General features: G+C 40.1%; 1 protein-coding gene across 1 annotated transcript in view; it reads right to left on the bottom strand.

Moving 5' to 3' along the window:
- LOC126259818 (DNA-directed RNA polymerase III subunit RPC1) overlaps window positions 1-27,044 on the bottom strand; it is a 249,392-nt gene that overhangs the window by 168,958 nt on the left and 53,390 nt on the right. Inside the window, exons 6-10 of the mRNA XM_049956862.1 lie at window positions 19,602-19,779; window positions 19,326-19,463; window positions 18,983-19,180; window positions 8,377-8,501; window positions 8,188-8,299 (exon numbers count right to left, since the gene is read on the bottom strand). Of these exons, the coding sequence (XP_049812819.1) occupies window positions 8,188-8,299; window positions 8,377-8,501; window positions 18,983-19,180; window positions 19,326-19,463; window positions 19,602-19,779 (751 nt within the window). The remainder of the gene's footprint in view (window positions 1-8,187; window positions 8,300-8,376; window positions 8,502-18,982; window positions 19,181-19,325; window positions 19,464-19,601; window positions 19,780-27,044) is intronic.

The raw sequence follows: 27,044 nt of genomic DNA, 5'->3' as shown, positions 1-27,044 counted from the left end.
AAATTCACAAAAAGGAGCAAGATAAAATCTAAGGGAGTCGACGATAGCGAAGGTAAAAACTCACAAAAATTGGCACGAAGTCACAAGGATCAAAGAAAAGAATAACTAATAAAAAACATATTATTGTGGGTAGTGGGTCTGATGGTGGATAAGTGTGAAGAAGGGGGACGGCAGATGTGACTGGATGGTGGAATTAGTGGGTGCGAACTGGGATAGAACAGAGAAAGTGTGGGGGTGGGGAGGGGTTTGTAGGATGAGATACAAGATCGTGTGGCACCAGAAAGGTGCAGGAGTTAACATACAAAAATACGGGAAGTGACACTGGGAGAGTGATCAATTTGAAAATATAGGATTAATTATATTGGCAGGAGTAATGTGGGACATAAGATGCTGCACCAACAGTGTAGTCTTGTAGCTGTCTAACCTGCAGCACTTCACTGTCCACCACCCGCACCACATTATTCTTCCTCCTTCCCGCCCCAGCCTCCTCCTTACTCCCACCCAGTCGCCACTCTCATCATGCATTGGTGCTGCAACTCGCAGTGTGATTTCAGATGGCTGAGACTGCAGTAGTGTGTGAGTTGTGTTTGCACGTCCACGTGTGTGTGTGTGTGTGTGTGTGTGTGTGTTTGTTTTGCTGAAGGCCTTAATGGCCGAAAGCTTTAATTGTGAGAGTCTTTTTGTTGTGCCTATCTTTGTTGTGCCTATCTGCGACTCAGCATCGCTGTATGGTGAGCAGCAACTTACCTACTCATAATATTGTTACATTCCATCCTGGATTTTCCAAATGTCATATGTATTTAGTTTAGAATTGCTGTAATGTATAAAGGGAAGAAAACTGGTAATTTTTAGCAAATTCAATATGTAACACTGTAAGGATCTCATAGAGCTGAAGGAGGACATTAATCAACAAAGGGAACACTGTGAAGAAAGTACCATGTACATAACAGAACTGATAGAATAAGTGCCATGAGATACTTGCAAATCTAGGAAAGGCAACAATAATGAATGAGTACACATGTATAGAAAACACACAAGGGCTGCAGCAGGAAGTAGCGAATATGTCTAAGAAAATTACAGAAGGTAAAAGAATAAGCAATGCCATGAAGGGCCAAGTTTCCAGGAAATGTTTGATACTGTAAAAACCCTTGCCTTAATGCTATAATTACTTTCACATTCACAAAATTGTTCCTAATTCTTGTGTTGATGAACTATATGACTTTAAAAATGCAGTATACAAGTTTAAGTCAGTTTGTGATAGAAAAATTTGAAAGCTACAAAGCGGAACATGGCTGGTGGACAGTCTTTTTTCCATTTGCTATTTCTGCTGAACAACTTATGGGGTAAGCATGATATATGGAACGGAGCGTGCAGCTGACAACAGTTCCAGTCAAATAATACAATGCAGTGTGCAACATGTGCAGCTTGAGACTTTTAAGCAACGAGAGCTGTTCAGCACAACCAGACACAGTTGATCCAATGGAGCAACAACAGGTTGGCAGAAGAGCACTGCATAGGAATATGGCACTAGTGAACTCATCTGGCAGCAGGCAGCAGGAGTTGTGTGTAAAATGCAATAAAATGAAAGAGTGGTTTGGGAGGGGCACATAGAATAGAGGAAGAGAGAGACTGCAGAAAGAAGGCTGTGAGTATCAGACGAGTAAAGCTGTTATCACGGTGTAGGAGGGGTGTTGGAGGTAGATGTGTAGCAAAGGCTAGCAGGCATAGAGACTAGATGGATTACAGGATCAAAGGACCTGTTACAAACACAGTAGCTTTCTTACCATAGTATCATCTCTGAATATCACTGTACCTTTAATACAATTATCTTTAAATCTTCCAATTCTGTTATTCCCAATCCCTCACCATTCTAATACTAGAGAAACAGATAACTTTGGCACAGGCATCTATGAATCCCCATCTACTCCCTCTGTAAGATACTATTTCTATGCATTCACAACTATCAATAATTTATCTGCCAAATCAAAACCTTTGCCCTCCAATATTTGTAGCAGCATTCCTGACACCAGTATATTTCCAATTTACTGGCATTCTATTCTGACTTGGACTACCACTGCCCAACAATACCTATCTACCCCTAGCGAACCCCATCATCACTCCCTCATAGATGGAAAAGTCAGCAAGCAAGGTATTGCCTTGCTGGTGTTTTCCATTTGCCACAACCCCCAAAACCCTGTAATAGTAGCAACCAAACAAACCCAAAATGCTGTTGTCAATGTATCTATCAAATAACTCAATTCTACAGGAGTTTCAGACCTAGCCAAATGCTTCACGCTCAGCCCTACACCAGCGTTCAGTCACACTGAACTCATCAAATATCTGCTCTTCTCCTCTTAATCCCTCCAGAGGACACCATTTTTTGCCACTTACCCCTCAAATCAAAGCCAACCAAAATCAAATCTAAATCCTCTCCCAGGTTTGTCTCTTCAACTAATCAACTGACTCAAATGACAAACTGGCCAACTGACACACTTCCCCTTTCCCCACTCCCATATAACGACCTCCTGGTTACCTCCAACGATTCCTTACCACCAAATTGGACTCCCCCTCATTCTTCCATCCCTTCCCAATAACACATTCTTCTTTCAAGATGAAATTCAGGGAGTGCATGACAAAATGTATCCAATTTTGACATTTTCACCTAAAAGCTTTGACACAGTGATACTATTCAAGAAGTCTTGCTGAACCTCCAAATCCTACTCACATCCTTAGGCCCATCGCAGAATCTCTAACCTGAATCAATCTCCCTCCTTTCCCAACTAACCCTCTGCAAACTCAGTTTCTACATGTTTGTCATAATCCACATATCTAATCAACCTAATCATTCTGGAGCCACACTGTAGCTTGTAATGTTATGTGTGCCTCACTGCTTTTTTTTAAACTAATTTGTGTCTGATTTTATTCTGAGAAGCTCAGTAATGTATGTAAATACCGTAAATGTAAATGTGATTCAAAAAGTACTTGAAGTGAAGTGAAACACAGCTGGACAGCAAGAAACTCCTTAGAGCGCAATCCCCGCAATGATAGTATTAGAGAATCTTTGAGTATGGACTCTACATTTAAAAAAAAAAAAAGAAAACAATTGATTTATTTAAAAAGGAACTGTTAATCTGTATCTTGTGGAAAGCGGACGTGTTGCTGGGTCGTCGCACAGAATATATTGTTACATTTAATGAAAATTGATACTTTAGTGATAAAACTGAGTAAAGTATGTGTAAGAGTTGCCAAACATTTATGTATACAATTCTCTGGAAGTGAAGAATAGAAATATCTTGGTTTTGGAAAAGTAGGTGAACTTAATTGTCGTCGCCGTCTATCAATCAACAGAATTGTAAGTGTACAAAGTTCACTAAAATACAGGAAAAGAAATGCATTCTCTATAGTTTTCATTCAATAAGTAACAACCTCTCATAATTTCTTAATTACAGTAATTGGAATATGTTCTTGAACAACAGCATGGTGCTGAACTCCACTGACCAATTTTGATGTAGCAGGACGTGTAGTTTGAAGGAAGTTTGTGTGCTAAGCAATCTCCTTTTCTCATGAAAATCAGATTGCTGTTTGATCTTATTTACTTACAACAGTGGTCCCTTAGGTATGAAAAGCTACGAAAACTTGGGGTCAAAGCTATCCGCAATACGGCCAAGTAACTAACAGAGTTGTATTTTAAACCTTAAAGAACAATAACTTCCTCCAAATTGTGATACATCACCAACTAGTGCAGAAGCTGATCATTCAAGGAGGCAGCAACCAAAATTCAGGTACCAGTTATGACTTCAAGTAAAAATCTCAATCAAAAATCTCTCTCTCTCTCTCTCTCTCTCTCTCTCTCTCTCTCTCTCTCTCTCTCCAAACACATATATAAATATTCATATTATTATTATTAAAAAAAGTTATTTTATAAGCTGATTAATGTATTCCTACATAAAGAATCTGAGCACTTGCTGATGCACACCTTCAAATCACTGTCTACAGCCTAGCTTCTCACAGCAAAGACATCTCTTGACAATCCCAACCCCTTTACCCTCTGAATCCCAACTTAACACTGTTGATTTCACCTCCCTTCGCACCAACATCCCACATGGCTTTGTTCAACCCAACTAGTACACCACCTTCCCAGACACTGATCTCCACCTCTCCAATGGTTGCATATAAAACTCAGTCCATATGAAGCTCACTAACTAACAACAGCACCCGCATGTTGAAAGCCCCGTCCCTTCCAAAGTAAAAAGTCCTTTCCGTATAGCCTGAACACCTGTGGAGAGCACATTTGTAGCAACAATGAGTTGCTTGCCCAATATGCTGAAAATCTTTGTAAGTAGTCTAACAATGACAGTAATCAATTACTGATAATATACAGTAAATGAATAGATAAAAAATCTACTCCCCAAGTGGCATCAGGGAACCACACACACAAAAGGATTTAACTTTCACAAGCTGTTGGAGCCAGTGGCTCCTTCTTCTGGCAGAAGAGTTGAAGGGGAAGGAAGAGGGGTGAAGGGAAAGGACTGGAGAGATTTAGGGAAAGGGGCATAGTTCAGAAAAATCACCCAGAACCCCGGGTCGGGGAAGAATTACCAGTTGGGATGAGAAGGAAAGACTGAATCTGTCCTCTAGATTTTTTATCTATCCTTTTACTAGGTAGTCTGTAGTTTCATTAAGACATATGATCTTACATATAACTCAGCAAAATGTTCAGAATGTGTCATAACATTATACATTTAATAAACTGGAATGACACAAGATGCCAAAATCATGAAAAGTATAAGGTAGGGCAACTCACTGTCGCCATTAACATTTAATTTGTATATTAAAAAGGTAATGAAGGAAACAAAGAATAATCTTGAAGTGGGAGTTGTTTGTCACTGGCAAAAAGCCAGCATGATATAGCTGACTGATGACACCGAAATGGTTGCTAAAACTATAATAAACAAGAATTGAGCTGGGTGCTTAATGAAACATAACTTGTGTTGGTTGGTGGCTAAAATGTGTACAAAAAAAAACATAACATCATAAGGTGCAGAGCATGTGGACACGATAGATGGTAAAATGGTAGAACTGATAAAGAAAGAAGATTCAAAAAGAGACATTATAGTAAGTGTTGTACATAGCAAAAGAGCTTTTATATATTTGAAGCAAAACATAATTTTTTTGCAAATAAATTTTTATTATGTTTACCGGTTTACTGATAAACATAATAAAAAGTTTATTTGCAACAGATGACTGAAATTTATTCTAAAAAATAATACTACAGTTGCTGAAAATTACATTCGTGAATAAAATAAAAAATATAAATTGTAAAACCAGAAGAGATTCATGAATGTTATTTTTGGAATTCAGCTCTGTATGCATGCAAACATGGGCAACGAGGAAGACAGAAATGAAACAATTCGAAGCCGTTGCAGTATGGTGTTACAGGAGACTGTTTCACTTCAGTTGGAAAAAGAATGAAGACATCCTACAATGAGTAACAAGAAGAAAAGTCTAGTAAAAACACAATGAACTGAAGAGAGAGACTGGATGGGCACACATCGCACCACGAGTCACTGCTGAGAACTGTAGCTTAAGGGTTGATGAAAGTGGAAAATCACAGGGGCATGAATAAATATGAACATAACCAGATTGTTGATGATGCAGGATGCAGTATTTATAGTGAAATGAAGAGGATAGCCGGAACATAGTAGATCTGGGCTACTGAATCAAACCCACTCTGGGCTCATGTCCGGAACAACAAGAAGTAAATAGTTACTGTTTCAGCTAGTGCTCCTGTGATGTGTAAAATCAATTAACAGAACTATCTAACTGTATATTGTTGTTGTTGTTGTTGTTGTTGTTGTGGTCTTCAGTCCTGAGACTGGTTTGATGCAGCTCTCCATGCTACTCTATACTGTGCAAGCTTCTTCATCTCCCAGTACCTACTGCAACCTACATCCTTCTGAATCTGCTTAGTGTATTCATCTCTCGGTCTCCCTCTACGATTTTTACCCTCCACGCTGCCCTCCAATGCTAAATTTGAGATCCCTTGATGCCTCAGGACATGTCCTACCAACCGATCGCTTCTTCTAGTCAAGTTGTGCCACAAACTTCTCTTCTCCCCTATCCTATTCAGTACCTCCTCATTAGTTACGTGATCTATCCATCTAATCTTCAGCATTCTTCTGTAGCACCACATTTCGAAAGCTTCTATTCTCTTCTTGACCAAACTATGTATCGTCCATGTTTCACTTCCATACGTGGCTACACTCCATACAAATACTTTCAGAAACGACTTCCTGACACTTAAATCTATACTCGATGTTAACAAATTTCTCTTCTTCAGAAACGATTTCCTTGCCATTGCCAGTATACATTTTATATCCTCTCTACTTTGACCATCATCAGTTACTTTACTCCCTAAATAGCAAAGCTCCTTTACTACTTTAAGTGTCTCATTTCCTAATCTAATTCCCTCAGCATCAACCAATTTAATTTTACTACATTCCATTACCCTCGTTTTGCTTTTGTTGATGTTCATCTTATATCCTCCTTTCATGACACTGTCCATTCCGTTCAACTGCTCTTTCAAGTCCTTTGCTGTCTCTGACAGAATTATAATGTCATCGGCGAACCTCAGAGTTTTTATTTCTTCTCCATGGATTTTAATACCTACTCCGAATTTTTCTTTTGTTTCCTTTACTGCTTGCTCAATATACAGATTGAATAACATTAGGGAGAGGCTACAACCCTGTCTCACTCCTTTCCCAACCACTGCTTCCCTTTCATGCCCCTCGACTCTCATAACTGCCATCTGGTTTCTGTACAAATTGTAAATAGCCTTTCGCTCTCTGTATTTTACCCCTGCCACCTTCAGAATTTGAAAGAGAGTATTCCAGTTAATATTGTCAAAAGCTTTCTCTAAGTCTACAAATGCTAGAAACGTAGGTTTGCCTTTTCTTAATCTTTCTTCTAAGATAAGTCATAAGGTTAGTATTGCCTCACGTGTTCCAACATTTCTACGGAATCCAAACTGATCTTCCCCGAGGTCCACTTCACCCAGTTTTTCCATTCGTCTGTAAAGAATTCACGTTAGTATTTTGCAGCTGTGACTTATTAAACTGATAGTTCGGTAATTTTCACATCCGTCAACACCTGCTTTCTTTGGGATTGGAATTATTATATTCTTCTTGAGGGTATTTCGCCTGTCTCATACATCTTGCTCACCAGATGGTAGAGTTTTGTCAGGACTGGCTCTCCCAAGGCCATCAGTAGTTCTAATGGAATGTTGTCTACTCCCGGGGCCTTGTTTCGATTCAGGTCTTTCAGTGCTCTGTCAAACTCTTCACGCAGTATCTTATCTCCCATTTCGTCTTCATCTACATCCTCTTCCATTTCCATAATATTGTCCTCAAGTACATCGTCCTTGTATAAACCCTCTGAATGCATTTACATCGATTGGATGAACGTTATGGAAACAAACACTCGAAACCGACGTTTCACGTAAGTCACATGCAACGAAAATCTGCAACGCAACCATCTGTGTGTGGCGTGTTTGTAATTATGTTTTATTTATATTTTAGGACAATTAATCTATAAAAACACACCAAATGTAGAAAGAAAGCGTGTAAACCGTCTGATGATGAATCGCAACGGTTTCCTTTGAATAAAGGAACTCAAAGTAAATTTGTGGCTGGTTGCTGTCCTAACACCATCAACATTTGTCTTCAAAAACAGCCACGGTCTCCAACATGTCATCATATGACAAAATTGCACTCTATATACTCCTTCCACCTTTCTGCCTTCCCTTCTTTGCTTAGAACTGGGTTGCCATCTGAGCTCTTGATATTCATACAAGTGGTTCTCTTCTCTCCAAAGGTCTCTTTAATTTTCCTGTAGGCAGTATCTATCTTACCCCTAGTGAGACAAGCCTCTACATCCTTACATTTGTCCTCTAGCCATCCCTGCTTAGCCATTTTGCACTTCCTGTCGATCTCATTTTTGAGACGTTTGTATTCCTTTTTGTCTGCTTCTCACTGTATATAATACAAGTAAATTAGGGTAGAAGTAGTTCTTAGCATGCGTAACCTTTAATGTGACATTGCGTATTTTCAAATTTAATTTTGCTTTTAATATTTTCTATTCCTTTTTGCTTACTTTTTCCTCTTTGAAACTATTCTAATGTATACCAACCCCCATAAGAATCAAGGCCTCAGCACGAGCCTCTTCTGTCTGCGGCAAATGGAGATTCATTTCATCACCATCAAAATCAGCATTGTATGGTGTACAGACACATTCATTAAACCTGTAAAAAACAAAGCATCTAATTTTTCTTAAAGGAGCTGAACAAGTACTTGCACTTCTTAAAAAAAGAAAACATACCTGAATGTCCTGTGTTCAAGAACTTTGGCTCTGTGTGACATGATACTTAATTTGTGAAGACTAGGTTGCCGATTAAACAGTACAATGTCTCCATCAACAAGATGCCGCTCCACTATATCACCAGGCTGTAACAAAAGAGAATACTAATGCAGTGTCTCACATGTATATGTGTATCAGGACTATTTTACTCATCTAGCTTAAAAGACACATTTATACAGCAGACACATAAGATATTGAAATGATGAGTATTAAAAAATCATAACTAAACAGCTTCAAAGTCAAGAGTACTAAAATAAGAAGTGGCCAGAAAATGGAAAAGACGGGGAGGTTATTGTGTGGCGGAGAGGCTGCACAGGAAACATGAAGCATGCATAATGAAGATGGAAAGGAAGGAGAGGGGAAGGAGATCACAAATGGAAGTACCACAGACTTCTATCAATCCTGCCACATACTCACAATAAGTAACCTATTACAAAACATCTACAAACAATTATCTGTAGAACAAGGAACACTATTAATATGCTAATCATAGGTTCACAGGGGAATTCAAGTGGTTTGATGTTAGTTTTAGAAAACTTTCAACCATTCAAAGTATCTCGGTAAAAGCTAATGTTCCACCACCTTTTCTCCTCCAGTTTAGTCCAATGCTCGATAACTGGCACTAAAGGTACACTTGTTATATTTACATCATTATAAATACCTATTTCATCAAAACCAGATAAAGCAAATGCAGGGTGCATTCTAGGCACAGAAGGAGAGGGGGGGAGAGGGGGGGAGAGGGAGAGGGAGAGGGAGAGGGGGAGAGAGGGAGAGGGGGGAGTGGGAGAGGGAGAGGGGGAGAGAGGGAGAGGGGGGAGTGGGAGAGGGAGAGGGGGAGAGAGGGAGAGGGGGGAGAGGGAGAGAGGGAGAGGGGGGGGGAGAGAGAGAGAGAGAGAGAGAACTTTGCAGCTTTACAGTGTATAATATTTCTATATTTCTTTGTCCAAGATTAGATACGCTACCCACTCTCTTCCTGGAGATGAAGGTAGAAGGCCACTCTCTTTCCTTCAAGTCTCGTTTGAAAAATCTATATGTACACGGGAAAAAAAGTACCACATGCACACTACCAAGAAAAATCACTATTAAATGTTCAACATGCACTTAATAGTGCTTACAACAGCTGCAGTATAAAACTACTATTAAGTGCTGTGTCAGAAGCCACAGACAGCATGCTTCCAGCTGCAATTGTGCACAACCCCACCACCTGCCTTCTTACACACACCTCTGCAGACAAGGGGACACTAGCAACTGTGGGTCTCAGATTCAAATTTATCTTCAAATTCCTTTTCATCTATTTAGAAAAATCAACACAGAAGTTACCTACAGAATGGGGTAATCAGGGGGGTTGGAGAGGGGGGAAGCTATTGTGTGGATACATTGTATTTGCCCAATTTTTCAAAAGTATTGCTCTAATATATGAACTGTAACAAAATTCACACTTTTCCTTTCATTAATGGTGAACACTGATTTTATTTTGCCATTACACATTATTATTCTATAAAGTTATTTTCACCTTATACATTCTGTTCTTTACAAGAATTCAGACAAAACTTGGCATGAAGGAACACTGTGCATTCAGGTCAAACTTGCTTTTAAAAAAATTACAACCACTTAGAATTCAGGTACACAAAATTAAACATAGTGAGAATTTTTCCACCGTACTACATATGGTGGGAATTTAAGGAGATGAGATCTGGATAATTTGACAGAACCAGAGGTTGTGCAGAGTTTCAGGGAGAGCATTACGGAACGATTGAGAGGAATGGGGGAAAGAAATACGGTAGAAGAAGAATGGGTAGCTTTGAGGGATGAAATCATGAAGGCAGCAGAGGATCAAGTAGGTAAAAAGACGAGGGCTAGTAGAAATCCTTGGGTAACAGAAGAAATATTGAATTTAATTGATGAAAGGAGAAAATATAAAAATGCAGTAAATCAAACAGGCAAAAAGGAATACAAACGTCTCAAAAATGAGATCAACAGGAAGTGCAAAATTAGAGAGCTTTGGAGAAAAGAGAACCACTTCTATGAATATCAAGAGCCCAGAGGGAAACCCAGCTCTAAGCAAAGAAGAGAAAGCAGAAAAGTGGAAGGAGTATATAGAGGGTCTGTACAAGGGTGATGTACTTGAGGACAATATTATGGAAAGGGAAGAGGATGTAAATGAAGATGAAATGGGAGATATGATACTGCGTCAAGAGTTTGACACAGCACTGAAAGACCTAAGAAGAAAAAAGGCCCTGGGAATAGACAACTTTCCATTAGAACTACTGATAGCCTTGGGAGAGCCAGCCCTGACAAAACTCAACCATCTGGGGCGCAAGATGTGTGAGACAGGCGAAATAACCTCGGACTTCAGGAAGAATATAATAATTCCAAACCCAAAGAAAGCAGGTGTTGACAGAGGTGAAAATTACCGAACTATCAGTTTCATAAGTCATGGCTGCAAACTACTAACGCGAATTCTTCACAGACAAATGGAAAAACTTGTAGAAGCTGACCTCGGGGAAGATCAGTTTGGATTCCATAGAAATGTGGAACACATGAGGCAATACTGGCCCTCAATACTGACCCTACGACTTACCTTAGAAGATAGATTAAGGAAAGGCAAACCTATGTTTCTAGCATTTGTAGACTTGGAGAAAGCTTTAGACAATTTTGACTGGAATACTCTCTTTCAAATTCTGAAGGTGGCAGGGGTAAAATACAGAGAGCGAAAGGCTATTTACAATTTGTACAGAAACCAGATGGCAGTTATAAGAGTCAAGGGGCATGAAAGGGAAGCAGTGGTTGGGAAGGGAGAGAGACAGGGTTTTAGCCATCCTCGATGTTACTCAATCTGTATATTGAGCAAGCAGTAAAGGAAACAAAAGAAAAATTTGGAGTAGGAATTAAAATCCATGGAGAAAAAATAAAAACTTTGAGGTTTGCCGATGACATTGTAATTCTGTCAGACAGCAAAGGACTTGGAAGATCACCTGAACAGAATGGACATTGTCTTGAAAGGAGGATATAAGATGAACAACAACAAAAGCAAAATGAGGATAATGGAATGTAGTCGAATTAAATCAGGTGATGCTGAGGGGATTAGATTAGGAAATGAGACACTTAAAGTAGTAAAGGAGTTTTGCTATTTCGGGAGCAAAGTAACTGATGATGGTCGAAGTAGAGAGAATATAAAATGTAGACTGGCAATGGCAAGGAAAGCATTTCTGAAGAAGAGAAGTTTGTTAACAACAAGTGTAGAATTTAAGTGTCAGGAAGTCGTTTCTGATAGTATTTGTATGGAGTGTAGCCACGCATGGAAGTGAAACGTGGATGATACATAGTTTAGACAAGAAGAGAATAGAAGCTTTTGAAATGTGGTGCTACAGAAGAATGCTGAAGATTAGATGGATAGATCACATAACTAGTGAGGAGGTATTGAACAGAATTAGGGAGAAGAGAAATTTGTGGCACACCTTGACTAAAAGAAGGGATCGGTTGGTAGGACATGTTCTGAGGCATCAAGGGATCACTGGTTTAGTATTGGAGGGCAGCGTGGAGAGTAAAAATCATAGAGGGAGACCAAGAGATGAATACACTAAGCAGATTCAGAATGATGTAGGTTGCAGTAGGTACTGGGAGATGAAGAAGCTTGCACAGGATAGAGTAGCATGGAGAGCTGCATCAAACCAGTCCCTGGACTGAAGACCACAACAACAACACAACTACATATGAAAATTAGGTCTGACTGAAGTTATTGAAAACTGGCATTTCAATTATGAAATTTTACATAAACCACTTGCAAAATATGTCATTACAATTTGGTGCAGACAACCGGTTATATATCTGCATTTGGATTCTGAGTGAGTCAGTCCTATCATGCAATATTTCATTTATTAAGTTATCTGGAAACCAAACTATACTCATGCCCAAAAATTAAGGATAATGCTGAACATGGTGAAACAATGCTCTGGTGTGCAGTTTACGGGTTTAAATCACCTCAGGGTATGACCATGCAGTGCATTTGACCTGCAGTCATCGCACGGTGGCGCTGGCAGCAGTCCACATATGCAGAGGTGTGTTGGTGCATGTCAGAGTACGGTGCAGCGAGTAAGTGTGCAGACGTTTTCAGATGTGCTAATGGTGACTGTGTGTTGAAAACGGCTCAAAGAACACATATTGATGGCGTCATGAGGGGTAGAATACTAGGGCGACTGGAGGCTAATCAAACACGGCAGGTCGTAGTATGGGCCCTCCATGTGCCAAAAAGTGTGATCTCAAGATGACAACGATTCCAGCAGACAGGAAACGTGTCCAGATGCTACAGTACGGAACGTCCACAGTGTACAACACCACAAGAAGACTGATATCTCACCGTCAGTGACTGCAGACGGCCACAGAGTACTGCAGGTAGCCTTGCTCAGGACCTTACCGCAGCCACTGGAACAGTTGTCTCCAGACACACAGTCTACAGACAACTGAACAGACATGGTTTATTCGCCTGGAGACCTGCAAGGTCCATTCCACTGACCCCTGGTCACAGGAGAGCCTGTAAAGCCTGGTGTCAAGAACATAGTACATGGTCATTGGAACAGTGGTCCCAGGTTATGCTCACAGACGAGTCCAGGTATAGTCTGAACAGTGATTCTCGCCGGGTTTTCATCTGGTGTGAACCAGGAACCAGATATAAACTCCTTAATGTCCTTGAAAGGGACCTGTATGGAGGTCATGGTTTGATGCTGTGGGGTGGGATTATGATTGGTGCACATACACTCCTGCATGTCTTTGACAGAGGAACTGTAATAGGTCAGGTGTATTGGGGCGTCATTTTGCACCAGTATGTCGGCCTTTTCAGGGGTGCAGTGAGTCCCACCTTCCTCCTGATGGATGGTAATGCATGGCTCCACCGAGCTGCCATTGTGGAGGAGTACCTTGAAACAGAAGACATCAGGTGAATGGAGTGTCCTGCCTGTTCTCCAGATCTAAACCCCAACGAGCACGTCTGGGATGCTCTCGGTCAACGTATCGCTGCACATCTTCAAACCCCTACGACACTTCATGAGCTCCGACAGGTAATGGTGCAAGAATGGGAGGCTATACCCCAGCAACTGCTCGACCACCTGAACCAGAGTATGCCAACACGTTGTGCGGCCTGTGTACATGTGCATGGTTATCATATCCCATATTGATGTCGGGGTACATGCACAGTACAGTGGCATTTTGTAGTACATGTGTTTCAGGATGGTTTTCTCAACTTATCACCAATACCATGGACTTACAATCTGTGTCGTGTGTGTTCCCTATGTGCCTATGCTATTAGCGCCAGTTTTGTGTAGTGCCACGTTGTGTGGCACCTATGAGCATGAGTGTATGTGTTACATAACTGGCAAACAGTTCTAGTAATGGTTTGTGAACCTTTCACAGTTCCAGCTGAGTGACTATTTGTCAATATAGTTATTCTGTAGTCAATAACGTGCATTTAGCCACTCCACAAATCTGCTGTCAAAAGGAACTTGTTTTTCTGAATTTAACCCATCAGAACATAGCTCAAATATGGCTGATAAAGTTAAGACGATTTCTTTCCTTGTTGCTGTTGTTGTTGTCATCAGTCCAGGGACTGGTTTGATGCAGCTCTCCATGCTACTCTATCCTGTGCAAGCTTCTTCATCTCCCAGTACCTACTGCAACCTACATCATTCTGAATCTGCTTAGTGTATTCATCTCTTGGTCTCCCTCTACGATTTTTACCCTCCACACTGCCCTCCAATACTAAATTGGTGATCCCTTGATGCCTCAGAACATGTCCTACCAACCGATCCCTTCTTCTAGTCAAGGTGTGCCACAAATTTCTCTTCTCCTAATTCTATTCAAAACCTCCTCATTAGTTATGTGATCTACCCATCTAATCTTCAGCATTCTTCTGTAGCACCACATTTCAAAAGCTTCTATTCTCTTCTTGTCCAAACTACGCATCGTCCACGTTTCACTTCCATACGTGGCTACACTCCATACAAATACTTTCAGAAACGACTTCCTGACACTTAAATCTATACTTGTTGTTAACAAACTTCTCTTCTTCAGAAATGCTTTCCCTGCCATTGCCAGTCTACATTTTATATCCTCTCTACTTCGACCATCATCAGTTACTTTGCTCCCCAAATAGCAAAACTCCTTTACTACTTTAAGTGTCTCATTTCCTAATCTAATTCCCTCAGCATCACCTGAGTTAATTCAACTACATTCCATTATCCTCGTTTTTGCTTTTGTTAATGTTCATCTTATATCCTCCTTTCAAGACAATGTCCATTCTGTTCAGGTGCTCTTCCACGTCCTTTGCTGTCTCTGACAGAATTACAATGTCATCGGCAAACCTCAAAGTTTTTATTTTTTCTCCATGGATTTTAATTCCTACTCCAAATTTTTCTTTTGTTTCCTTTACTGCTTGCTCAATACACAGATTGAATAACATCGGGGATATGCTACAACCCTGTCTCACTCCCTTCCCAAACACTGTTTCCCTTTCATGCCTTTCAACTCTTATAACTGCCATCTGGTTTCTGCACAAATTGTAAGTAGCCTTTTGTTCCATGTATTTGAGCCCTGCCACCTTCAGAATTTGAATGACAGTATTCCAGTCAACATTGTCAAAAGCTTTCTCCAAGTTTACAAATGCTACAAACGTAGATTTGCCTTTGCTTAATCTATATTCTAAGATAAGGCCATGGGGTCAGTATTGCCTCACATGTTCCAACATTTCTATGGAATCCATACTAATCTTCTCCGAGGTCGGCTTCTACCAGTTTTTCCATACGTCTGTGAAGAATTAGTGCTAGTATTTAGCAGCCGTGACTTATTAAACTGATAGTTTGGTAATTTTCACACATGTCAACACCTGCTTTCTTTGGGATTGGAATTATTATATTCTTCTTGAAGTCTGTGGGTATTTTGCCTGTCTCTTAATCTTGCTCACCAGATGGAATGTTTTGCCATGGCTGGCTCTTCCAAGGCTATCAGTAGTTCTAATAGAATGTTGACTACTCCCGGGCCCTTGTTTCGACTCGGGTCTTTCCGTGTGTCAAACTCTTCATGCAGTATCGTATCTCCCATTTCATCTTCATCTACATCCTCTTCCATTTCCATAATATTGTCCTCAAGTACATCGCCCTTGTATAGACCCTCTACATACTCCTTCCACCTTTCTGCTTACCTTTCTTTGCTTAGAACTGGGATTTCATCTGAGCTCTTGAGATTCATACAAGTAGTTCTCTTTTCTCCACAGGTCTCTCTAATTTTCCTGTAGGCAGTATCTATCTTAGCCCTTGTGATATATGCCTTCACATTTGTCCTCTAGACATCCCGGCTTAGCCATTTTGCACTTCCTGTGAATCTCATTTTTGAGACGTTTGTATTCCTTTTCGTCTGCTTCATTTACGGCATTTTTAAATTTTCTTCTTTCATCAGTTAAATTCAATATCTCTTATATCCTCCTTTTGAAGACCTAAGGATTTCTGTTGGCACACATCTTCTTACCTAGCTGATCCTCCTCTGCCATCACTATTACATCTCTCAAAGCTACCCATTATTCTTCTATTGTATTTCTTTACCCTGTTCTTGTCAATCATTCCCTAATGCTCTCTCTGAAACTCTCTACAACCTCTGGTTCTTTCAGTTTATCCAGATCCCATCTCCTTAAATTCCTAACTTTTTGCAGTTTCTTCAGTTTTAATCTTCAGTTCATAACAAATAGGTTGTGGTCAGAGTCCACATCTGCCCCTGGACATGTCTTACAATTTAAAACTTGGTTCCTAAATCTCTGTGTTACCATTATATAATCTATCTGAAACCTTCCAGTGCCTCCAGGCCTCATCCATGTATACAGCCTTCTTTCATGGTTCTTGAACCAAGTGTTAGTTATGATTAAGTTATGCTCTGTGCAAAATTCTACCAGGCGGCTTCCTCTTTCATTCCTTATCCCCATTCCATATTCACCTACCACTTTTCCTTCTCTTCCTCTCCCTACAATCGAATCCCAGTCACCCATAACTATTAAATTTTGTCTCCCTTCACTATCTGAATAATTTCTTTTATCTCATTATACATTTCATCAATCTCTTCGTCATTTGCAGAGCTAGTTGGTATATAAACTTGTACTACTGTGGTAGGTGTGGGCTTCATGTCTACCTTGGTTTTCCTTACTTAAAAATATTATGAAATATCCTTGAATTACATCTAGTGAGCTACAACTTCCTGAGAAATTCAAAGGCCAAATTTCCCCTTACGTTCCACAAAAGGCTACAATACTACTGTTAAACATTTTCAAATGATGGAACATTAGGCAGAGAATGAATGAATGGGTACTCCTCTTTAATGGAATATAGTAATCTGAATTAACATGATATACTTTCTTTGGTCATTATTAATAATAAAGCTCAGTTCAAAGTTCACCATCAAAGTAGTTTGTTAAAATATTTGGCAGTTTCCATGGTTTACTTAAATCATATAATATCCTGGTGGGAAGCTCATATATCACAGATTTCAATGAGTCTTGAATCTGTTTTAGGGAGACCTGTTCTGAGTACCTGGATAATACCTGGCTTGCAATGGTCCCTAGTTTCCGAGAAAATCAATGCTGAAATTTTATGCATACCTCCTACACATCAGCAATGTTAGTTGTGTCAAATAAGCGAACATAGCAAAGCGGCTAAATTTTACTGCCATCATGCAGGCGGTACAGGTTCAAATCCCAACAGTGTGCACACAGAATTTTCAGAAGCTATTCTGAGGTACACCGTTCATTCAAACTCAGAAAGATTGTTCTTTCTACAATCAACTTTGATGTGAACCATGCATATTTGATCACTCCTAAACTGATGCATAATTAAAGGATGTATTTTTATGGAATCTTCCCGAGAAGCAATTTTGTATTAATGTTTAGTAATTCAGAAGCATCTGAATATTTTTTGTGATAATTTTAATCTGACTGTAGAAGTAAACATCACGAGATTGGCAAAGTCAAGTACATTTGGATTGATCATAAAATATCTTATCAGTCTGCCCTGCCCACGAATTCATAAAATAAATAAATTTTTGCCCGATTTCACACAGGTCACAATTACATTTTTTCATTTAGGAGTCAACTCATCAACACTCACACTCTCTCTCTCTCTCTCTCTCTCTCTCTCTCTCTCTCTCTCTCTCTCTCTCTTTTTTTTTTTTTTTTTTTTGCGGACTGTTTGGTGAGGCGGTTTTCTCTCCTTGTTCCACAAGGCATCTATTGTATGTAGAGTGGTACTGGTAGCCAGTTTTATCAGTATAAATGAGGTCAAATTACAGATGAGTACTTTCATCTATATCTGGAATCCTCCCACAGCTGCTCTTACTTCCTCCACCTTTGAGAACTATTTGGAATTTTAACTATAAACCACAAATGGAACATACACTTGTAGAAAGTGTGCTGTAATGACTGATTTATTAATGAAATCGTTATGGCAAAAATGACTATTTTTTAATAATTTTGCATGATGGTTACATCTAATGATTTTCCACGCGTGCAGACCTCTATGCTATGCTCACTTGGTCGAAATGTAATTAATGTTACAGATAGAGGAGGTATGCATAAAACTTAAACAACAATTTTCTCATAAACTAGGGGACATTGCATGAAAAGCTGCTAGCCAGATACTCTGGACATGTCCCTCTACAACATATCTATGATGCACTGAGATCCGTGATTACTGGGTCTGATGGTCCCCTTGTCAGTTCAGGACATGGAGTCAACATATTCATTGCTATGTTTGAAATTCTTTGCCCAGGTCAATAAACAGTAAAATGAAAATAGTCATCATTCAATACTTACTGTAACTTCGTCAACTGAAGGAATAATTATTTACTAAGCAAATGAACATTTCTGAAACAGATGCACATACACGTGCATGCATGCCCCCCCCCCCCCCCCCACACACACACACACACAGTTCGTATAAGAACACATTTTTGTGGCATAATGCTTCACAAGATGTGCATGGCCTCAATAAGTTCTTCGATATTCTCAATTACAGTTCCCTTCAAGATCTGTAAAAATAGTTTCATACAAATAAGCTCACTGAAGATGATTGATTTTCAGGCATTTCATGGATTCAGTAGCATATCTGTTCAAATTAATAACATTGATGGTTGAACAAACACAAAGGTAAAGTTAGCCTGAAACATACAAGTCATATTTTCTTACCGGAGTTAAACACAGGATACAATCTGTCTGGACATTATATCAGCAGCACCAACTGTACAATGAATTGTCCTTTGTTTACAAAAAGATAAATTCAATGACATACTCCAATGATGCAAAATTTCATGTGTAGACTTTTGAAATACAAGATAAATATTTACAATAACAGAATTCTGATTATTTTCTGACAAATATATATTCTACCTAACAGAAAAGAGCTTCATCCAAATAATTATTGAAATTTGTACACAATTTTGAAAAGTCTGAATTTGACACCTTCACCACATACACACCAGCCTAGCATATCAGCCACCTATTTTTAAAAAGAGAGAGAGAGAGACAGAGAGAGAAAATACTTACCCTAAGTTCCTGAGCAATTTTCTGACGGTTCCCAAATTTTAAGAATTTCTTAAATTTCAGGTTCTTTTGTTCAACAAAATTTGCACCTGGATGCTTGTCAGGTCCATTTATTACCATCTGTTTCATCAGTTTGAGATTGGCACTAGTTACTCTTTCTGGATATGTGAGAATTTTTGCAACATGGACAGGTACACCAACCTACAATAGAATGATAGAATATAAATTATATGAATCATTATCTCATGCACTTTATGCATCTAAATTTGTAGTATATATGTAATAACTATTCTTAACAGGGATGCGAAATAAAAAAGTATGAATTAGCATTTATTAACAGGCATACCTGTTCAATGAGAAGATTTGGATCTGGAGAAATAACAGTTCTGCTGGAAAAGTCGACACGTTTACCTGACAGATTTCCTCTAAAACGGCCCTGTTTTCCTTTCAGTCTTTGAACAAGTCCTCTACTTGATTTTTTGGGCTGTTTTCAAACAAAAACGAGAAAATTAAACACAATTTTTCTCACACAAATCTTATCAATGGAATAAGCCCACCACATACAAAACAGAAAACACAACAAACTGAAACTCACAAAATTATCTCGTGACTCTTTTTTTACCTGCATATTCAGCGGTATTCCTGAAGTTTCACTGTTGATGTAAAGTGCACAATGCAGCTGAAGAAAATCCCAATCTTCATTTATCATCTGAACTTTCGCACCAGTCTGACGATGCTTCGTAATTACGTCATTGATAAATATAATTTCTGAAAGTTTCATAGTCAGATCATCTTCATTCCTGAAACAACGGCAGTACATATTAACAGTCAAATATTGTATCGTGCATGAAAATATACGTTCACAGTGTTTAATAAGGTCCAAAGGAGTACTAAGTTCTCAGTAACTATCTACAGCTACCATCAGTTGTAGATAGGTTTGAGGAGAAAAAAGTAGTAGTATTTAGGGTGTAAAAGAAAGTGATCTGCACCCAGTTAGACCTCAATCCACAACAGTTCAGAAATGAAAAGGTTTTATTATTATTATTATTATTATTTTAATGCAAAGTATTCACCAGTTCGCATCTTATCTTTCAAAATAGGCAACTATACATACTTTCAGATACACTCCCCAATATTTATGAGCACATGAGCCTTCTCCTAACAATTTATGTAATTGATTACAAATTCACCTTCAATGTATTCTATTTACACTGCTGGGCTTTAAAATTACAAAACCAGGATGGACACCAAAAAATCTTAAGAAGAATAAATGATTAAATTCATAGACGATTTTGGAAAATATGGGAGGGGTGGGGTGGCGGGGAAGGGGAAGAGGGTGGGAGACGGGGGAGGGCATTGCGGACAGAGACCAAGGCTTGCCTACAGCAAATCAGTTCAAATGGATGTAAGTCACAATAGCTGTGCATGGACAAAGAGGCTTGTACAGGATAGACTATTATGGACAACTGTATCAAACCCATCTTTGGACTTAAGTCAACAATGATAAAAACATGGAGTTGTTCATGAGATGTTCACAGAAAGCTGTCATAATGTTTTACTATTTGGTACCATGTGTGCTAACAGTCACACTGATACCACACTATGCCAAGGTATATGAAAAGATCCTGGAAAGCAGAATCCTAACAAGGGTCAAGAACAAATTGCAAGAGGAGCAGCATAGCTTCAGACCTAGAAAGTCATATTCTGGCCTCAAATTAGCAATGAGGCAGCTCCAGGAGTACCACTCTGAATTTGGGGAATTGCGTGTGATGGCCTCTCTTGATAGCATCTGTAGAAGAAAGGTCTGGGGAGCAGTAGAAAAAAAGGGAGTGGAAAAAGAGACAACAAGCAGAGTGGAGGTGATATACTTTGGAAGTCTGAGTTGTGTGAAAGTGGGAAATGAAAGAACGAATTGGTCCAGCAAACAAATGGTGTGAAAGGGGCAGTGCATTGTCACCTCTCCTCTTCATTTTTGTCTTGGATGAGATAGTGACTAAGGTAGCAGCAAAAACTGGAGAAGACAAGATGAAAATAATGATGTTTGCAGATGATTTGATGATCTGTGAAAACAGTGAGGAGGAGATTCAGGAACAGCTGGATTCTTGGGAAGAAACTGTGACACAGTAAAGAATGAAATTTAATGTAAACAAATGTGAGGTCCTGGTTCAACTAGAAAGAAAGATACAACAACTAGCAGAATGAAGATTGGAGGAGAAAATTTAAAGTACGTGGAAAGTGTTCAGTACTTGGAAAATGTGATGAAGGAAAGTGGAAGAAGTGAGAAAGATATCAGCGAACGTGGCCAACAGAAGCATTCCTGCGATATTTTAGGAGCGTGATTTTGATTTTAAAAAATTAAAAAAAGCAAAGTAATATATACAAGTTACTACATCCCAATGCTGACCTATGCATCTGAAACATGGGTAATCAAGAACCAAGATGTAAGCAAATTACAGGCATATGAAATGAACTTCCTCAGAAGTAGGATAGTAGCAACAAGGAGAGAGAGAATGAGGAATGAAAAGATAAGAGAAATGATGAAAGAGGAATCCTTGCAGAGCAAGACAGAAACATCAAGGCTAAGATGATATTGGTACTTTAAAAAAAACAGAAAACAATAGGATTCCCATGAAGATAAATGAAAGGGAGATGCAAAGAAAACATCTAAGAGGAAGTCCAAGGGATAGATGGCTGAAATGTGTGGAAAACTGTGTTCAAAATGGAGGCGCAAACTAGACCAAAAGGAATATATGGGGGTTGACTCAAAAGTAATGCCTCCATTTTTGTAACTCTTCAACAGTTGGCAGCATTGATGTGCGGCAGGTACTGATTTGTTCCGTAGCCTTTTCTCTACAGCTAAAGTTGGGGGGAAGCCTTAGCATTGACTGAGTGTGTTGTTACAGTGTAAAGTATGGAACCCTGCACAGACGGTCGGTCAATGCAATTTAAGCTACGTGCAGTCATTGAATTCTTGACAGCAGAAGGTGTCACCCCAAAGGAGATTCATCAGAGAATGAAAGCAGTTTATGGTGATTGTGTTGATGCGAGTACTGTGGGTCATCGGGCAAGTAAGTTTAAAGATGTTGAGGCGGGAACATCTGACCTGTGTGACAAAAAAAAAAAAAGAGTTGGACGTCCTGTGACAGAAACCACCGAGTTTCACAAGCAAAATGTTAACAGATTGATACAGGACGATCGTCGTATCACTCAGAGAGAAACTGCAAGTACAATCAGCATTTCACAAAAACATGTGGGTCACATTTTGCTTTGCTTGGCTATCGGAAGATCTGTTCATGATGGGTACCCCGGATGCTGACTCCTGAAATGAAAGTGCACAGACTTGAAATTTGCCAGGAACTACTCTCACGTTATGAGAATGAAGGTGACACCTATCTCCATTCAATTGTGACAGGATACAAATCGTGGGTACACCATTATGACCCGGAGAACTGTGAGACGGTGGTTGCAGAAACAGAGTGTCGACTTTTTCTATGACGGTTTCAGAAAACTTGTTCATCGTTGGCAGAAATGTATCCAATTGGCTGGTGATTATGTGGAAAAGTTAATATTGGCAATTAAAGATCACATTCTAAAGATTATTTCTGCATTTGATTTATAAAAATATTTCCATCCAAACCCAATTAACGAAGGTGGAGGCATTACTTTTCATTGAACCCTCACAGAAAGATAGTGGGAGAACCAAACTACATGGCATGGCTTATGTCCCAAACATACCCACCCTGATGCTGGAAACCACTCAAGATGATGATGATGATGATGTGCTAACAGTTTGACAAAGCAGTAAGTGTCTACGTGAAATCACAGTACATCCACCCTGTACATCAAATTTGTCTTATTATTGCTTATAATCATCCTCTGTCAGGAAGCATACGAGAAGTCAGCAGTGTTGTAGCAGTCTGAGATACACTGGATCCTTCTAGTGATGTGTATTTCACAACTGTAATTTCATACTCAGATGAAATGAAAACTTTAATGAAAGCCAGGAATGAAATATACTAACAGAAAACACAATTTTTGTTTCAAATATGAATATTCTTTTGGAATGTATATAATTTAGGAGTAAAGAGCACTCACAAAATAGCTGAAAGGTTGAGTCGCAGACAGGCACACATAAAAGATGCGATTAGTGCAAATTTTCTTGAAAATTGCCATGAACATTGAAACATAAGTGATGGAATTCCGTATTTTAACTTGGCACTGCCTCAAATCAAACCTAGTTCCTTAATATTGCAGACAAACAGCAGCATGTCTTCACTTATCAGCTAGAGCATTTATACCACCTACCTAATAGCAGATAACAGAGGTGATGCATCATAGCATGGAAGCAATGAGGCCTTGGTAGGTTGCTGGAGGGCGTTGGCACCACATCTACACACGCAAGTCACCTATTTCCCAAAAATTCCAAGGAGGGGGGCGATGAGCTCTGACACCATGTTCAATCACATCGCAGATGTGTTCAATTGGGTTCAGATCTGGTGAGCTGGGGGGACAGCACATCAACTGGAACTCATCACTGTGTTCGTCACACCACTCTATCAGACTCCTGGCCTTGTGACATGGCAAATTAACTTGTTGAAAAGTGCCACTGCCATCAGGAAAAATGATCGTCATGAAGTGGTGTACATGGTCTGCAACCAGTGTACGATACTCCTTGGCTGCCATAGTGCCTTGCACAGAGCTCCAATGGACCCATGGATGCTGATGTGAATGTTCCCCAGAGCATAATGGAGCTGCCGCCAGCTCGAGTTCATCCCACAGTATAGATGTCAGAGAGCTGTTCCCTTTGAAGACAATGGGTTCACAACCTACCATTAGGATAATAAAGAAGGTGTAAGGGTTCATTACACCATGCAATGCTCTCCCACTGTGCCAATGTCCAGTGTCAATGGTCACACATCCATTCCAGTGATGTCATGGTGTTAACATTGGCACATGCATGGGTCGTTGGCTGTGGAGACCAATTGTTAGGAGTGTTTGGTGCCCTGTGTGTTCATACACAATTGTACTCTGCCCAGCATTAAAGTCTGATGTTAGTTTCACATCCTGTTTTACAAGTCTTCCCAGCCTATGACACCAGACATCTGTAATGAAGGGTGGCCACTCAACCCCATGACGTCTGGGTGTGGCTTCAGCTTGGTTTCGGCATGTGGTGAAGACACCACAGTACTTCTCTAACAACTGACAAATTGTGCAGTTTCCAAAACGCTCATGCTGAATCTCTGGGCCATCACAATTTGCCCTCAATCAAACTCAGATAGATCACACACCTTACCCTTCCTACACACAGCACACTGACTGATATTATATGCACAGTCCATGGGTCTGACTAGCAGTCATTTCTCGTCAGACGATGTTGCTATCGCCTGGATGGGTTTATATCAATAGTAGGTCGGTGTCATAATGATCTGGCTGATCAGTGTAGGTACATATAATAAATTACATCTTCAGGGATGTCTAAAATAATTACTGACAGCCCTTCAATGACTTACAATTGGTGTTATCTTTTGGGCACTTAAAATCAATCAAAACTTCACCCAATGCTTTCTGGCAAAAGTTCAATTAGTTCTTCTATGATTTACTGTACAGTTCAGTGACACTCAGCAGTGCACAAACAGTTCCACAAGGGGAAGAAAAGTCTGAAGGGAGGCAGGAAGCTATGGATGTTAAGTTTGTGCCAGTGATGTGCTTTTCATTTTATACAAAGTAGTATTTGAATGTTTTATCAAAGAAAGGCAGATCAGAGTTTAAAGTCCTGTCGACAACAGGACCATTAGAGACAGAGTACAAGCTTGGATTAGGGAAGAATAGAGAAAGAAATCAGCTGTGCCCTTTCAATGAGATCATCCCAGCATTTGCCTTAAGCAATTTAATAAAAACCACAGAAAACCTAAATCTTGATGGTCAGATGGGAATTTTAATTGCTGTGCACCTAAGGTAACAACACACTCATAGTTGAGGCACTGAGTGATCAATAGGCACATGAAAATGAGTGGGAGGCAGTAAGAGGATGAGATATGAAGGTGGCACAGTTGAGCTCATGCTGGCCGCATGCAGGGGGAGCTGAATGTGGCACACTATGACATGGAGGAATGGATTGGGAGGGACAGATAAAGCAGAAGTAGAGAGAATGTGGAGAAGAGGGTGTGAGTGTACAGTGAGCGAAGTGGGGTGCTTAGAGGTAGGGGTTGAGGTGGGAGAGGTGCTGAGGCCCAGAGGGTTAAGGGTCTGAAGAATATGTTATAAGACCAATCCTCACCTACATAGTTCAGAAAAGACAATATTGAAGAAGGCGGATGAGGGGGGGGGGGGGGGGGCGAAGGGGGGAAGAGAAACCAAATGGCAATTAAAAGTCAAGCATATCATGCTCTGCAAGGCATTGCACTAGTGGGTGGTTAAATCAAAGTTTGGTGGTGGCCATTCATTCATGTTCACAAATAGTTGATAGTATCCCTACATAAAAGGTTGCACAAAAGTTGACAACGGAGCCTTTATATGATGTGAGTGCTTTTATTGGTGCCCCTTCCTCTAATAGGATAGGATATGTTGTGAAGGAACTAGCTTGGATGTACTAAGTGAGTGCGTAAAACAGTTCTTGCACTGGGTCTCTCACAGGGGTAGGACGTGGGGCAACGCACTGGAGTGCGTGTGGCACACAGATTGACATGATGTTTTTATAGATGATGATGATTTTAGGTGAGGTGTGCTCAACATCGTCATTAGCGCCCTGATGAAAAGTCAGTTTATAATGCATTAAAATTTGCTTCCCTTCACCACCAATTTAGGGGTGATGCCTGACAGTTCACAAAATTTCACCACTCTTGTAACATTGGAATCAATATCAGCAAGGGTGGAGAGCAGATCTCCATCAAGACTGAGGGCTGCCCTGATATTAGTATATAAGACACATTGTCAAAATACGCTGAACTGAAAATGGCACACCTCAAGCCTCACAGAGTGGTGGATCCTCCTCCCACTGAGGAGGAAGCCATGTGTTAAAAAGCTACATCTGATGTGCACCCAGGTAAGCAGGACCTTCTTCCAGCAGAGAGGCTGACATTAAGAACGACATGCTTGTTTGGTCGATTTAAGCAACCACAGTTTGTTCACTGTCACCTTCAATCATTCAGTCCCCCACTGACGCACAATGCGCCTGTCAGAAAATGAGATGGTGGCACACTACAGGACGAGACAGCGATGGACAACACCATCCTGACAAGTTCCTTGGCTGTCTTATCGGCCATGTCATTTCCCTATATCCAGGCACCCAGCAAAAGATCACCTCCTGGCAAAGATGTTGGAGCCACTGTAAGGAGTCATGGATGAGCTGAATCAACTGGTCTACTGGATATATTTGGTGAAGTGCTTGTAGTGCACTAAGCAAGTCGGAACAGACAAAAAACCTTGTACAGTGATGTCCATGAATTCTCTCAAGTGCCATCATAATGCCATATAACTCAGCATCATATTTCGTAAATTGTTCTGGAAGACACACTCTGAAAGCCGTATCACGGAAAACAGTGGAACAACCGAGGACATTCTCCTGCTGGTATCCATCTGAACAAACAATGATAAAACTGTGGTACATACTCAAAACGGAAGAAAACAAAGCTGTAAAAACGTAATCTAAAGTGCGAGTTTTTTTGTACCATGTCAAGCTTAAAATCACTTTGTATCTCTGAAGACACCAAGGTGTCCATCACTTGCAGTGTATTCAGAGATCTGACAGATCCAGATCCTTGAGACAGTCAGTAGCACATATCCCGAATGGCTTGGTTTCATGGAGCCGATTCCTGAACAACTGTTCTAGGTTGGGTTGGACCACTGCTCTAAATGCCTGTCAAGCCAAAAGGATGCGTAGCTGAATCCAAAGTGGTGGTTCATCAGCCTCTGCAGAAAGACTGTGAACTGGGCTGGTACAAAAGGCTCCAGTCGATATCTGAATGCCCTCATGGTGTACAGTGTCCAACATCTTGAGGTAGGAAATAGGGGCTGATCCACAGACCACACTGCCACAATCTAAACGTGATCAAACAAATGCCCTATA

The sequence above is a fragment of the Schistocerca nitens genome, chromosome 1, assembly GCF_023898315.1.
Source record: "Schistocerca nitens isolate TAMUIC-IGC-003100 chromosome 1, iqSchNite1.1, whole genome shotgun sequence".
In the NCBI taxonomy this organism is placed as follows: Eukaryota; Metazoa; Arthropoda; class Insecta; order Orthoptera; family Acrididae; genus Schistocerca; species Schistocerca nitens.
The sequence above is the reverse complement of the archived record's forward strand: the minus strand, read 5'-3'. Positions and strand labels throughout refer to the sequence as shown.